Source organism: Ammospiza caudacuta, chromosome 3 (assembly GCF_027887145.1).
Source record: "Ammospiza caudacuta isolate bAmmCau1 chromosome 3, bAmmCau1.pri, whole genome shotgun sequence".
NCBI classification, from domain to species: Eukaryota; Metazoa; Chordata; class Aves; order Passeriformes; family Passerellidae; genus Ammospiza; species Ammospiza caudacuta.
The window spans coordinates 97,033,909-97,045,956 of record NC_080595.1 but is presented as its reverse complement, the minus strand read 5'-3'; the positions used below and the strand labels follow the sequence as shown (position 1 = coordinate 97,045,956).

The following is a 12,048-nucleotide window of genomic DNA, read 5'->3' as shown; positions in this document are numbered from 1 at the left end:
GGGCTGAGCCAGGAGTTGGTCAGATGGGGTTCAAGCTTTGCCTCGTGGCACTGAGATGTTTATGGGTGTTGGTCTTACACTTCACTTCTCTGGCTTGTTTTGACTCTAATCCTTTGGCATAGGTAGCATGTAGAACAGGTGTCTTTTGTCACCTAGAGCTGAGTTTTTGTCAAGAGGCATTGCCTTAAATGTATTTAATGTGTGAAATGGGATGAAAGAGATTCTACAGTAGCACACAAAAGTAATTTATTGGTGTGAATGTACTGTATACTCTTGTAATGTAGTTTATGTGTCTTTGAAGGAGATGGTATGAGATAGGTGATGACTGAAGAAGCTTTTGATTCTCAGTGTTCCTCTTTGTTAAATAATGAAAAAATCAATCCTAATGTTCTGTTCAACTTTGACTGTTAGAATTTCCTACCTGACTAGGGAGAGAGACTACACATAAAGCAGAATATTTTATTTGATGCAGTTATAGTAACAGACTTTCACTGCCTTCTAAAAGCAGTCTGAGTTTTTGAGAATAAAAGCAGTGAAAATGTTTGGAGGACCAGAAATTTACATGCATTTTCTTCCCTGGAAATTAATGGGAGTGTATATATTCACTTAAATTGCTTGTTTACTTAAATTATATATAGGAAAAATTAAGATTTCTGACAGTTTTAAACTCAAAATTACTGTTCATATTACTATGAGCATAAAACATCTTGTTCACAAATAGATATTAACTTCTGAATTTTAAACTTTCATTTAAAAATATCTTCTTCCACAGCTAAGTTCTAGTCATGGAAAGTTCTTGGGGAGCCAACACATGCATGTACTACATGAATTTTGCATGGAAGCAAAAAGGAGAAAGTATATATGGCACTTTCAATTAGCATGTATGTAAGCATTGCACAAATGTAATTTTCATGTTTGCATTTCAGGAAAACAGGATACCTCTGCTGCAACTCTTCTGGGTCAGGAATCTATAAACCCTACAAGTTACTCGAGCCAGCTAGAAGACTCTGGATGTGATGTCTGTAATGACTCTGCATTTGATTCTTTAGGCATAGCTTCAGATTTTCACCAATCTGAGCATAATTTCAACACTTCTAAACATTGGTTGGAAAGAGTTCCTCCCCTGAATCTTTGCCATACTAGCAAGGAGCAATCTCTGACTGCTCCAGTGCATTTTTTGCAACGTTTGCTTGAAATAAGAAAACTGTCAGAAAGAGGAGTTCTTCAAGCAGACTTCTCAGAGCTTGAGAATGATTCTTTCACCATATGCAATTCAGTGTCTCAGTTGCTTGATGGACTGACTTTTTTTTACAACAGCCCTAAATTCCCAGCTCCAGGTTTCCTTACTGAAGGGGTTTGTGTTTTGCTCAGTTTAATAGCTGATACGAAATTATCAAATCATGTTTTGAAGAAGTGTTTCAAGAAGATAGAAGAATTTAAGAAAAATCTAATTCAAGTTATTTTAGGCAATAGGAGTGTCAATAGGGTAAGTTTAAAAAATTCCTTCTTTCATATCCTACTTCCATATACTGTAATATTCTCCTGGTTTTATGCACTCTTAAAACACCAGTTTGTCTTGTATTTTGAAAAGCACCAGAGATATTTGTGATTTTTTTTTTTTGCAATATGGATAATAAATCCTCTGAAGCACTTGAAAAAGTTCTTGCTCATGCATGCAAGAGCTTCTAGCCTATTCCCAAGTACAAGACTTCTAAATAACTGATAAAAATGCAGTTTAAAGCAATTTTCTAGATAATATGCAGGAAAAACACATTGTTTCTCCTGCTATATGGAGATATACTGTAGATATTTATTTATACGTAATGAACTTCTTTCTTTAGCTTCTAAATAAAATAGTTTGTTTGCTTCAGATATCCATCATTCTCTAGCTACTTGCAAATTTGTGTTTTAAAAATATATAAGCAAATGAGTGAAGAGTTAAAAAATAATGTCCCCATCACAAACAACAAGTAGGACTGAATTGCATTTTGTTTGTATTCATTGGTGTGTGTAAAAATCAACATGTACCATCATGTTAATTTCCTCATTCAACTGAAATATCCCTGTCTTTCTTCACAAGATGCCCTGCAGGTAGTGAATCCCATTGCTCATTTTAGGATTTTTAGTTTTTATTCTGGATTTTAGAGTATCTTGGAACAGACATGATGGTTGTATTTTTTGACACTTAGATGTAACAATTTGGTGTCCCCATGTGAGTAACTGTGCTACCAGAAGAGCAAATTATTTTATCCCTGTAATCCTTGGAGCCTAAAGAATGTTTTCTGGGTACTAGTACATCTGGTATGCCTATGGATGGATGTACCCATTTGTCTTAATTTAAAGTGAATCCAACGCACTGTGTATTGAATGTTTACCCCAGAACATGAACATCAAATAAATATTGTCACCAAATTAAGAGAGGATTGGGGGAAAAGGATGTAATTGTATTTTTGTTAGGAAGCATTCAGACTGAAATCTTTCCAGAACTGGAGCTTTGTGTTTCTAGTATCAGAAACATTTCCACTTTAGTGTCTACATGGTGTAAGACTCAGTTTTTAACTAGAGGTGTCCCTGGTCAGTGTTTTGAAAGGATATGACCATACATTCCATTTGTGTGACATCAGGAATGGAGTTATACAGGTGTGACTCCTTTCGTGTGTGTGTGTGTGTGTGTGTGATCACTGGATAAAAAAAAAGGTTTGAACAGTCCTTCATTAAGGACTTCTTTATAATTGATGATGTCCACTGTTTCCACCATTTTCCATCCTCTTCCTGAATGGGAAGTCAGTAAATAATTGAAATAAGTTTGTGTGGAAGAGCAACCCAGAGATTAACCAGAGACAGATTTTATGTTGATTGGAGGAATCTGGCAAAGTCTAAGTGAGAGGTGTCACATCTTAAATGGGAGAAGATATTCTGATAGATCAGGGGTGTTTCAGGCCTGTAAAGTATCTTTATGAATCATTCAGGAGAGACAGAGTACGTCCACATAATTTGAAAGTGGCATGTTTTCTCTGAATAACTTCACTAAAACAGATGGCTTTTTATGAGATGTGTTGTATCTTGCTTCCACAAAATATTGACATAAGAGTCATTACTACTGGCAGCCATTACTTCAGTCAAACAGATCCAAAGAGTTTAAAAATTGTATAAACCAATTACTAAGGGGGATAATCTTGGATTTTAATCTCCCAGATTAGAGGTTTGGTTTTCTTTAAACTGAATTGAAAATGGAAACAAATGTGTAGCATTCAGAATTAGTAGTGTAAATTGTGTAACTAATCCTTCATGTGCTGTGTACCAGATATCTCCCAGGAACACTTTATACAAGTGATGATTGAAATATCACAATTATAGGTTTAAAAAAGAATTACCATTACTTACAAGGCTATCTTCTGGACAGGGTCGCAAATGGTATGAATTTCAGTTCCAGGAAAATACTTTAATCCCTCCAGCATAAAAATATAAAGAATTTTGTTGTATCTAACCTTACTGTCAGAAAGCATTTGTATAGACAGCCATGCAGCAATGTAGTATTTGACACAGCTTTCCCTTTATCATTCTCATCATTAAAACTGTCAGGATCTTGCAAGAAGGACAAAGGTCTGTGAGAAATGCCTTCAAAAACCTCACCAAGAGAAGTGGCTGTGGATTACATTTAACTAATTAATTACATCTTCAAAAGCAATCTCAGATTTTTTCAGAGCAAGTTAAATAACTTTAAATAATCTTTGAGAACTGGGAAATGAGTCATTATCTCCACCTTAGATGTAAAGGAATAAAAACAGCAGCAGAATTACTTTCTGTAACTCTGGAGTCCTATTATTTGAAAAGTTTCTAATTATAAAGCATTGAAGCTGTTAGAACCAGCAAAGATGTGTATTCAGAAATTTTTTCCTGGATTCAGCTGCCTAAAGCTGCCTAAACTCTTGGATAGAGTCTGACCTGAAACTCCAAACTGACATAGATATCAAAAGGAAAAAAAAAAAGTCTGTCGATTAAGGTATATGACAGAAAATAAAAGGTAATTTTACATAAAATATTAAATTATTTATATCGAAAAATTAAAAATAGCCTCTTGAATTTTCCTTTTTTAAATTTTCTTTTTTCCCCTCCAAGTTTGGAGAGCAGCTCAGAAATATGCGCACAGTTGTTAGACATACAATTTTTTGGAATAAACCTTCTGGAAATATCTCAAAAAGGGAGCCTCAAGTCACAGCTGCTCAGGGTGAAGCATGAATTTTCAGAGGTTCAACTGTCTGTGCAAGGCCTAACTTTGCACCTTCTGCTGTGGTGCAAAGCACAGCAGAAGGTGCAAAGTTTTGCAGTTGTGCAGTTTTGCATCCCTGTATATCCCACAGAAAAGTTTTTGAGGATTCTGACTCTAACTCTGGTATAGATGAGCTGTTGCTTTCATGCAGCAAAATGTGTGACAGTCACTGCTGATCTGTGGTGCAAGTGCTTTGTTCATAACCAGTTTTTGAGTCCTCAGCACTGAGACCTTGGAGGTTTGTAGAGGTGTGTATTGCCTTGCAGTTTGTAAGTTGTTCATTTGTGTTCAGTCACTCCACTGACACACACTGTTATGTCAGCAGAACCACTGTTGTATTTATGTAGGTTCCTTGAAAGTCCTGCTTTCAAGCAGACCGAAGTGTACTATAAAACTCTGTGAGATTGTATTCAGTTGGCTCTGGCTTTCAAATAGACTCTACAACCTGACAAAACATGGGAACACATTTGGCATGGAAAACTCTGGTAGGAGTTATGGTATGTAATTTCAGCCCCAGTGGAGTAGAAACTTCAGAAAGGAAACACTGGAACATTGTTTTGTGCTAATCTACCTGCTTGGGATTTGACAATGTCTCTCTTTGTCCACCTCTACAGAGACACAGCAAAATGTTAATTTCTCCTGCTCCTACTTGCATCACTCACTCACTGGCACTGCAGTGTGCCTGTTGTGTTGATGTTTGTATCTGTTGTCCAGAATGTGTTCGAACAGGGGATCATCTCTCCTATATCAGAAGAATACAACAGTTGGAGGCACTGGGGATTCCCAACTCCCTGTGCTGTTTAGGGTAGCATATATGTTTTATATTTCTGGTAGAGGTTTTGGCAGCAGAGCACTTCAGAGATGACATCCTGAAGCTTGCCTGGAAGCCTCCTGTGGTGAATCTGGGCTTGCTGTAGGTTCATAATATATGGAATTAGGTTTAAAAGTCAAAGCCACCTGACAGAAATTAAGACGCTTTGTATGTGTCATGTTTACATCTCTTGTCTATACAGCTGTGTGAAACTTCAAAACAGTTATTGTGAGGGAATCCAGAGTCTCATTTATTACTTTGGAGATAGAAGAAAAATAGGTTTCTTTTTAGTCTCTTTCAGTGCCATTCAGTTGTGTTCAAAGCTGTCATGGCCAAGTACATCACAGGATGCTGCATTATGTAGGATTTCTGTGGTGTGATCCTTAGTGGTGTCACAACAGTTTGCCAGCATTGTAGATAATTCAGTTCACTGACTGTACTTCTTTTAGGTGCAGCTGATACTGTAATTCAGAGCCTGGTTAATGCATCTGTTACAGGCCAAAAGATCCTGGCCTTAGTCATGGGTTTTTTACAGAGATCTGTGTGTGTTTCTTGGACCTCATGTTTTAAGGAGTTAACCAAAACACAAAGACAGTGTGTATCTCACTCATAATGTCTTTCAGGCAAGACCTGGAAAGAAAAGAGATGTGTTTTGGTGGTCTGTTGTTTGTTTCTTCTCATGCTGTGTTTAAAACATCAGTACTGACTTTAAAGATGATGTTAAGTCATGAATTGCCATTCCAGTCAAACAGCACACACATAAAAAAAGATTATGTGATGCTTCTTTCCTTTTTTTTTTAACCTTTTTCTTTTTCAGAAATTGGCTGCCTTTAGGGTAGTTGTTTTGAATTTACTAGCATTAACAGCACCTGGAGGGACACTGAGACTTCAACATAGTTTTAGGAACTTCTCATGTCCTGTTTGGGACTTTACTACCTATTTTAATTTTTCTCTCATGTTTCACCTAAAAGCCTTTATGTAAAATTTTGCTGCAGCTCAAAATACTACTATTGATAACATTTAACAGAAAAGCAATTGCAGGAGTTCAGAGTAGTATTTTGCTGCCTTTACTGGGTATTTGTGTGAGAAAGAATTCACAATTCTTCATGAAAATAACAAGTTGAAAAGTAATACATTGAAAAGCAGAAAGAGAAATGTTTCAATCTCAGTGGCAATTATATAATGAAATGTATATGTGTGCATGTGCAGTTTAAACAGCACACATTCATCAGAACCATGGTTTTGAATCTTTTCTTATCTAGGATACAGTTTGTATGATTCATTAATGACTGAATTTTCCTGGAAGAGAGTCATCAAAAACTTACTCGGATACTTGAATATATGCAACAGTATGCATTTAATACATGCTGCAGTCAGTTGTGGTTGACAATAAACTTCCCCAACTGTGCATAGCTTTGCAGTATCTTTTGTCAGCCACAGCCAAGACAGGACTTAATTCATTGGTTTGCAAGAGCCTTTCCTGCTTAGGGACAAATAAGATTTAGAAATAGTTATTCATGTCACTGGTGGTTTTCAAGTGCAAAATGAGCAGGTTTCAGTTTTCCTAATTAATTGAGTCCCAAGGGGAATACTGTGGGTGCATTTTCATACACCAAAAGATTTTACTTTTATGGGGAAGAGCACTTCATTTGTATGAATATTAAAACATGTTGCCTAGATTTTGAGGTCTAGTAAGAGTCAATGCTTGAATCTCTTGATTATTGAATTAAATTTTCTTAGCAATCTGTTGTCCTTATGTAGAGAGTTAAGTCAAATGGTAATCAGAATCCATTGTTTTGAAAATTGCTACTGTCTAAAGCAATCACCAAACTGACTGACCCTCATTTGCTTCAGTAAAGTGGATCATAGAAGTAACATAGACAAGAATGAATGAAAGAAAATGTTGTCTATCTTCTCCTTTCAGCTTGCTTCAGCTGATGCAGATCATACCAAAGCTACAATTATGGAAGAATACAGAACAAAGTTGGCTTGTCCAGCAGATGCTGAGTGGGCTGAAGCTCCCCATCAGGACAAGAGCCTGTGAGCTTAATGCCTCTTGCAAAAAGACTTAGTCAATAGGCTCCCCTTGATCAGGGGCATGTAGTAAACCCCAGTCACAAGGTTCCCTTTGTTGCCTCTGATTCCTGCCCACAGGCTTTCAAGCTGCTCATGATTGTTCTTCTAAGACAAGTCTCCCCACTCAATCCAGCTCCTGAGGCAGAGAGCAATCTCTCCACTTCTCCTTCCTCCCCTGCTCCCCTGTCTATTCTGAACACTCTTTAGCCTTCCAATCATGCTCCAGTCATGGGATTTTTCCCGCTGAGCTTCAGTAATGGCAACAAGGTTGTAGCTTTCTAGCAGCACAGTGGCTTCCAGCTCCTCCAGTTTTTGCCCATGCTGTGTGCACTCGTGTAAAGGCACCTCAGCTGAGTTGTCAGCCATGTCACCTTCCTAGAGGAACACCCATAAATTCCTTTGAGACATTTGTCTCCCTGGTGTTTCCCTGTTGGCTTCTGTTACCTCAGGAGTCCCTGGCTCATCTCCCTAAGACTGCAAGTGTGCTTCAGTGCAGCTAGCACATTTCTGAATCAGCAGCAGAGCATCCTCACCAGCACCCATGGCTCTAAGCTTTGCATATCGCCCCACAGCATGCCAGGGACAAGCCTGACAGTGACAGCCCGCAGCAGTGGAGCCGACTGATGGTTCTACTGCAGAACATTAGGTTGAGAAGAGTGGAGAAAAGCATGAACAAGATTATGAAAGAGGGGAAATTTAGCCCAAGTATTAAGAAGAAGTTCTCTACTGTGAGGGCAGTGAGATGCTGAAACAGGTTGCCCTTAGAAGTTGTGGATGTGCCAGGCCTGCCACTGTTCAAGGTTGTGCTGGATAAGGCCTTGGGCAACCTGGTCTGGTGGGAGAGTCTCTGCCCATGGCAGAGAGGGTTGGGAGTAGATGATCTTTAAGGTCCCTTCCAACCTTTACATTCCATGATTGTATGATTCAGTGAAGGTGTAAGGGCAGAGTAAGGGCTGGAAATGTGGTCTGCAGAGCAAAGAGTTGAAATAATATGTATAAATTTTCAAGACTGATAGAAGAAATACTGGCAAGTAAACAGGAAGAGAGAGATACATGAGAAGCATCAATTAAAAAATGAAGCATCGTGAAGATAAAAGGGGTGCTAATGTTCTCTGTATAAAAGTGAGGTTTTCAACTGGCTCTGATGATTAGGAGTGGAAGTCAGGCTGAACTAAATTGGCAAGGGTAATGTGAAATCAAAGATGAAAATAGTTTTGTTTGTAGGACTTCACAATGTGAGGATTCCTGCCATAATTATTTGCCTGTCCTGTATTGCCAAATATGTGGGTTTATTAGGAAAGAGAGCTGTTACTTGGGACAAAAACTGTAAAAAGAAAAACAGAAAGTAAGGTGCAGTTGACACAGCTGCATGGTGTAGTGAATCATGCAACTCATGAAGGAATTTAACTCAGAAATTTTAGATCTCCTCTATTAAAAAAAATCTAACATGCTGATAAATGAGTTCTAAAAAACTAATTTTTAAAGTTTTTTAAGCTGTTTCCTGGGGAACAGGGCTTACAGTGTGTGTGCTGTCTGCTTTGGTTATCAGTCATTTCTTCTGCAAGTAAATTTTGATAGCCAGGTTGAAATCACTTGGAAAGAAGTGAAAGGTCAATAATGCCTTTAAGTAGGCTTTAAAATCTTTTTCTGGGTGAAGGAGAGACCCAGTTAGTACACCTGAGATAAGCTGAACATTGACATTATATATTCATTTTGGCAACAGCCAGGTTGACAATGCACACATCCTTCCCAGCTGCTGACACAGCATTGCCCTCTCCTGCTCTGCATCCTGAATAACATGGGAAGACAGTAGAACCTGGGATGTGGGAGGAGGGCTGGGAAGAGGTGATGCAGGACCTGAACAGTGAACCAGGCTCCATTGCTTCCTGTTTCTAATGGTATATTTTTTACAATCCGGTTTTCTGACTGCTTTTACGTGAGGATTCCTGAAATGCATTGGTTTTATTTCATCTACAACATTAAACAAGCCTAAGGGATTAAAAGATTTCTGTTCCTTTTTAACATTGGGTAGATTAGAGCACTGAATATATGCTTTTATCTTTAATGAAACTATATACTATTAGATTTTTTTGTTTGAATGTTTCCAGAGAAAAATTGGCAATACACGAGCATTGCTGTACAACAAGGTCTCACTTTTCTTTGCTATTTGCAGATTCATTGCTTGTATGCTGCATTGCTTATATGCTTATTTGTTCTGTGTGCATTTAATCCACACAGTCTATGAGCATTATTTTAACCTTCTTTGTTGTCTCTTATTTTTTCAAAATATTCTTATAGGAATATAAGAGGTCCACCAAGATACAATGGAAAAGCTATGCTCTTTAACAAATCAGTGGGATGTAAAAAATCAGTATTAATATTTATTAAAGATAATTACAATATATTTTCTATAATATGTAACTGGGAAATACTTTATTATAAGGATACATTTAATAAGAATATGTATTAAGTATTAATAAATTCACCAGTGGCATTTTTCAGTGCCATTGATACTCATATCTCAAGTACCCTAAGTGGCATCATTACTAAATACAAAATACCTACTTACTTCTCTTAGTAGAGGCTGAGTCTTTAAATTTCAAGGTCTGTTGTTATCTAGTCTTCAAAAATTCCAAATAGAAAATGGCAACTCTTGCCGAACCATAAAAGATATGGAAATTTTGTGAAAGATTCTATTTTAGTTAAATCTCAGCTGCTAGCATTAATAATTGCACCAAAAATATCATTGCTGCATTATCTATCATAAAAATTATGTAAGCAAATAGAAAGGAGCTTAAACAAGAACAATATTTATGTTTTACTGTGATCTTTTGGAGAGGTTACCATGAAAAACTGCTCTGGATTGCGTAGTTTCCTTGCTCACCTAAGGCAAATTAGCAAGTATACTCAATGTTATGCTCTGAAAATATAGAACTGTAAAATTTGTATCCCTCCTTAATTTATTAAAAGAAATAAAAATGAATGGTAACTTTACTGAAAAATGTGCTATTTTTAAGGCATTTTTTAAACCTTGAGTTGAAGCAGTTGTAGCCTTGGGAACATGGGTGCTGTCAAGGCAGAACTATCCAGGTGTTGTAAACTTGTTTCTAGTAGATACTGCGGAATATGTTTTCAAAATGGTAATTTCTACCTTATTTTTAGAAAGAGGAGTCATTGTTTTGTTTGGAAGGGTGTATATTTCTAGTATATGAACGTCTCATTTTAATTCATATAGCCTCAAAGGCATAGGTAGGTGCATGCATTACATTATCCCTTCATATAATTTTCATTATTCAGAAACCTATTTTTATCACATCTTCATTCACATTTCATATTTATAGACTCTTTGGTGTATGTGGTAATGAATAACTTTAATTACACTGGTTTTCAAAGCTGCATGTGTACAATTTATGAATTCTTTTTAATAGGAGGAGTTTGATTTGTATCTCTGCATGAAGATTTGGTTCTGAACTTGAGACTTATATTTCTTTTGTAGATTTCTTTTGATACTTGTTTTGGGATAACATGCAGAAGTGAGATGATTGAGGGCAAAGTTTTATTAAAGTTGGATTGGACTGTGCATAGGAGTCTCATGGTGGGCTGATGATAACCAAGCTGATCCAACTCTTTATCAGCTGGAAGAGGCTGGGAAATAGACATTGCATCACCTGCTGATCAGGCGGTCAAGCAAGAGCTGTAAATGCGAAGCTGCCTAATAAATGGGTTTTACAGCAAAAGATTTCAGTCACCTCACTGTCCACTTCCCTAGCCCAAAATTTGATCAGTGACAATTTTACAGGAGGCTGTGTTGAAAACCATGGTAAAGTCGAGGTAAATGCTTCCCCTAAATAAAATCATGCTGACTGCTCCTGGAATACCTCCTGCCCTTTGTGTGTTTGGAAAAGTTTTCCAGCAGGATTCAAACTTGTAAATGGTGGGCAAGTATTTTTTTTCATATATATGTATGTGTGTAGATATATATAGATATATATTTGTCTGCATCTGTATACACATGTGAGTTGGCTGGAGGTATAATCTAGATTGTTAGTAGGGTGCAGTGATCTGTTTGGAGTGGTTCAGACATCATAGTTATTCTTAGGCATACGGATTTGTGTAAGAAATCTGTCAGTCAAAAATACTCATTTACAAAGAGTTACTGAATATTAATGTTGTAGGGGATACACATTTATATAAAAACACAAGTTATAATAATTGTAATTAATTTGTCTTCTTTTTCCTTTGAAATAACTCCAGTATGTTTACATATAGAAAAATCTTGTGTACTTTGTAGAGAAGTATGCTTCATTACATAAAAGCTATTTATTTCAATTTCAGGGAACAAAGAAAACAGTTTTTTTTAGTAGAAGAAACTGTGGCAAAAAATTACTAACATAATTCTCATGTAAGTCTACATCACTCCTCTTGTGGTTCAGGAGAAATGCATTGTTAAAGAACAATATGAAAGTGAATTATTTGAATTTGAAAATACATACAGATACATAGTGTGTCTTCTAGCAGTTAGCATTTAATCAGTTTTTTTCCTGATAACTATATTGACAACACCCTAGTACAGCTCTCAGCTTGCATGTTTGAATTTCAAAGAGTTTGTTCATTTATTTGTCTATCTATGAAAAGCAGAAGAACTGTGTGTGCAGAGTAGTCACCAATTTGCTATGTGAGGAGATGGGTATGGTGACATCTAATCCTGAAAAGCAGTGTCCTGGGGAATTCACACTTTTGGAGGAGTTTGTTCCTGTGACAGTTTCCTATAGTTTTATTCTTGTGAGGATGAATGTCGATTTCTCATAGATCTCATAGCCTGTAATCAGTAGAATTTTGAACTGGACTTTTTCCTTTAACATTTTAATATGTAAATCCCATTTCTACTTAA

At 36.8% G+C, this 12,048-nt stretch overlaps 1 protein-coding gene across 1 annotated transcript in view; it reads left to right on the top strand.

Moving 5' to 3' along the window:
• Window positions 1-12,048, top strand: part of MEI4 (meiotic double-stranded break formation protein 4) — a 104,682-nt gene that overhangs the window by 53,614 nt on the left and 39,020 nt on the right. The window contains exon 4 of the mRNA XM_058802609.1: window positions 927-1,486. Coding sequence (XP_058658592.1) covers window positions 927-1,486 — 560 coding nt within the window. The remainder of the gene's footprint in view (window positions 1-926; window positions 1,487-12,048) is intronic.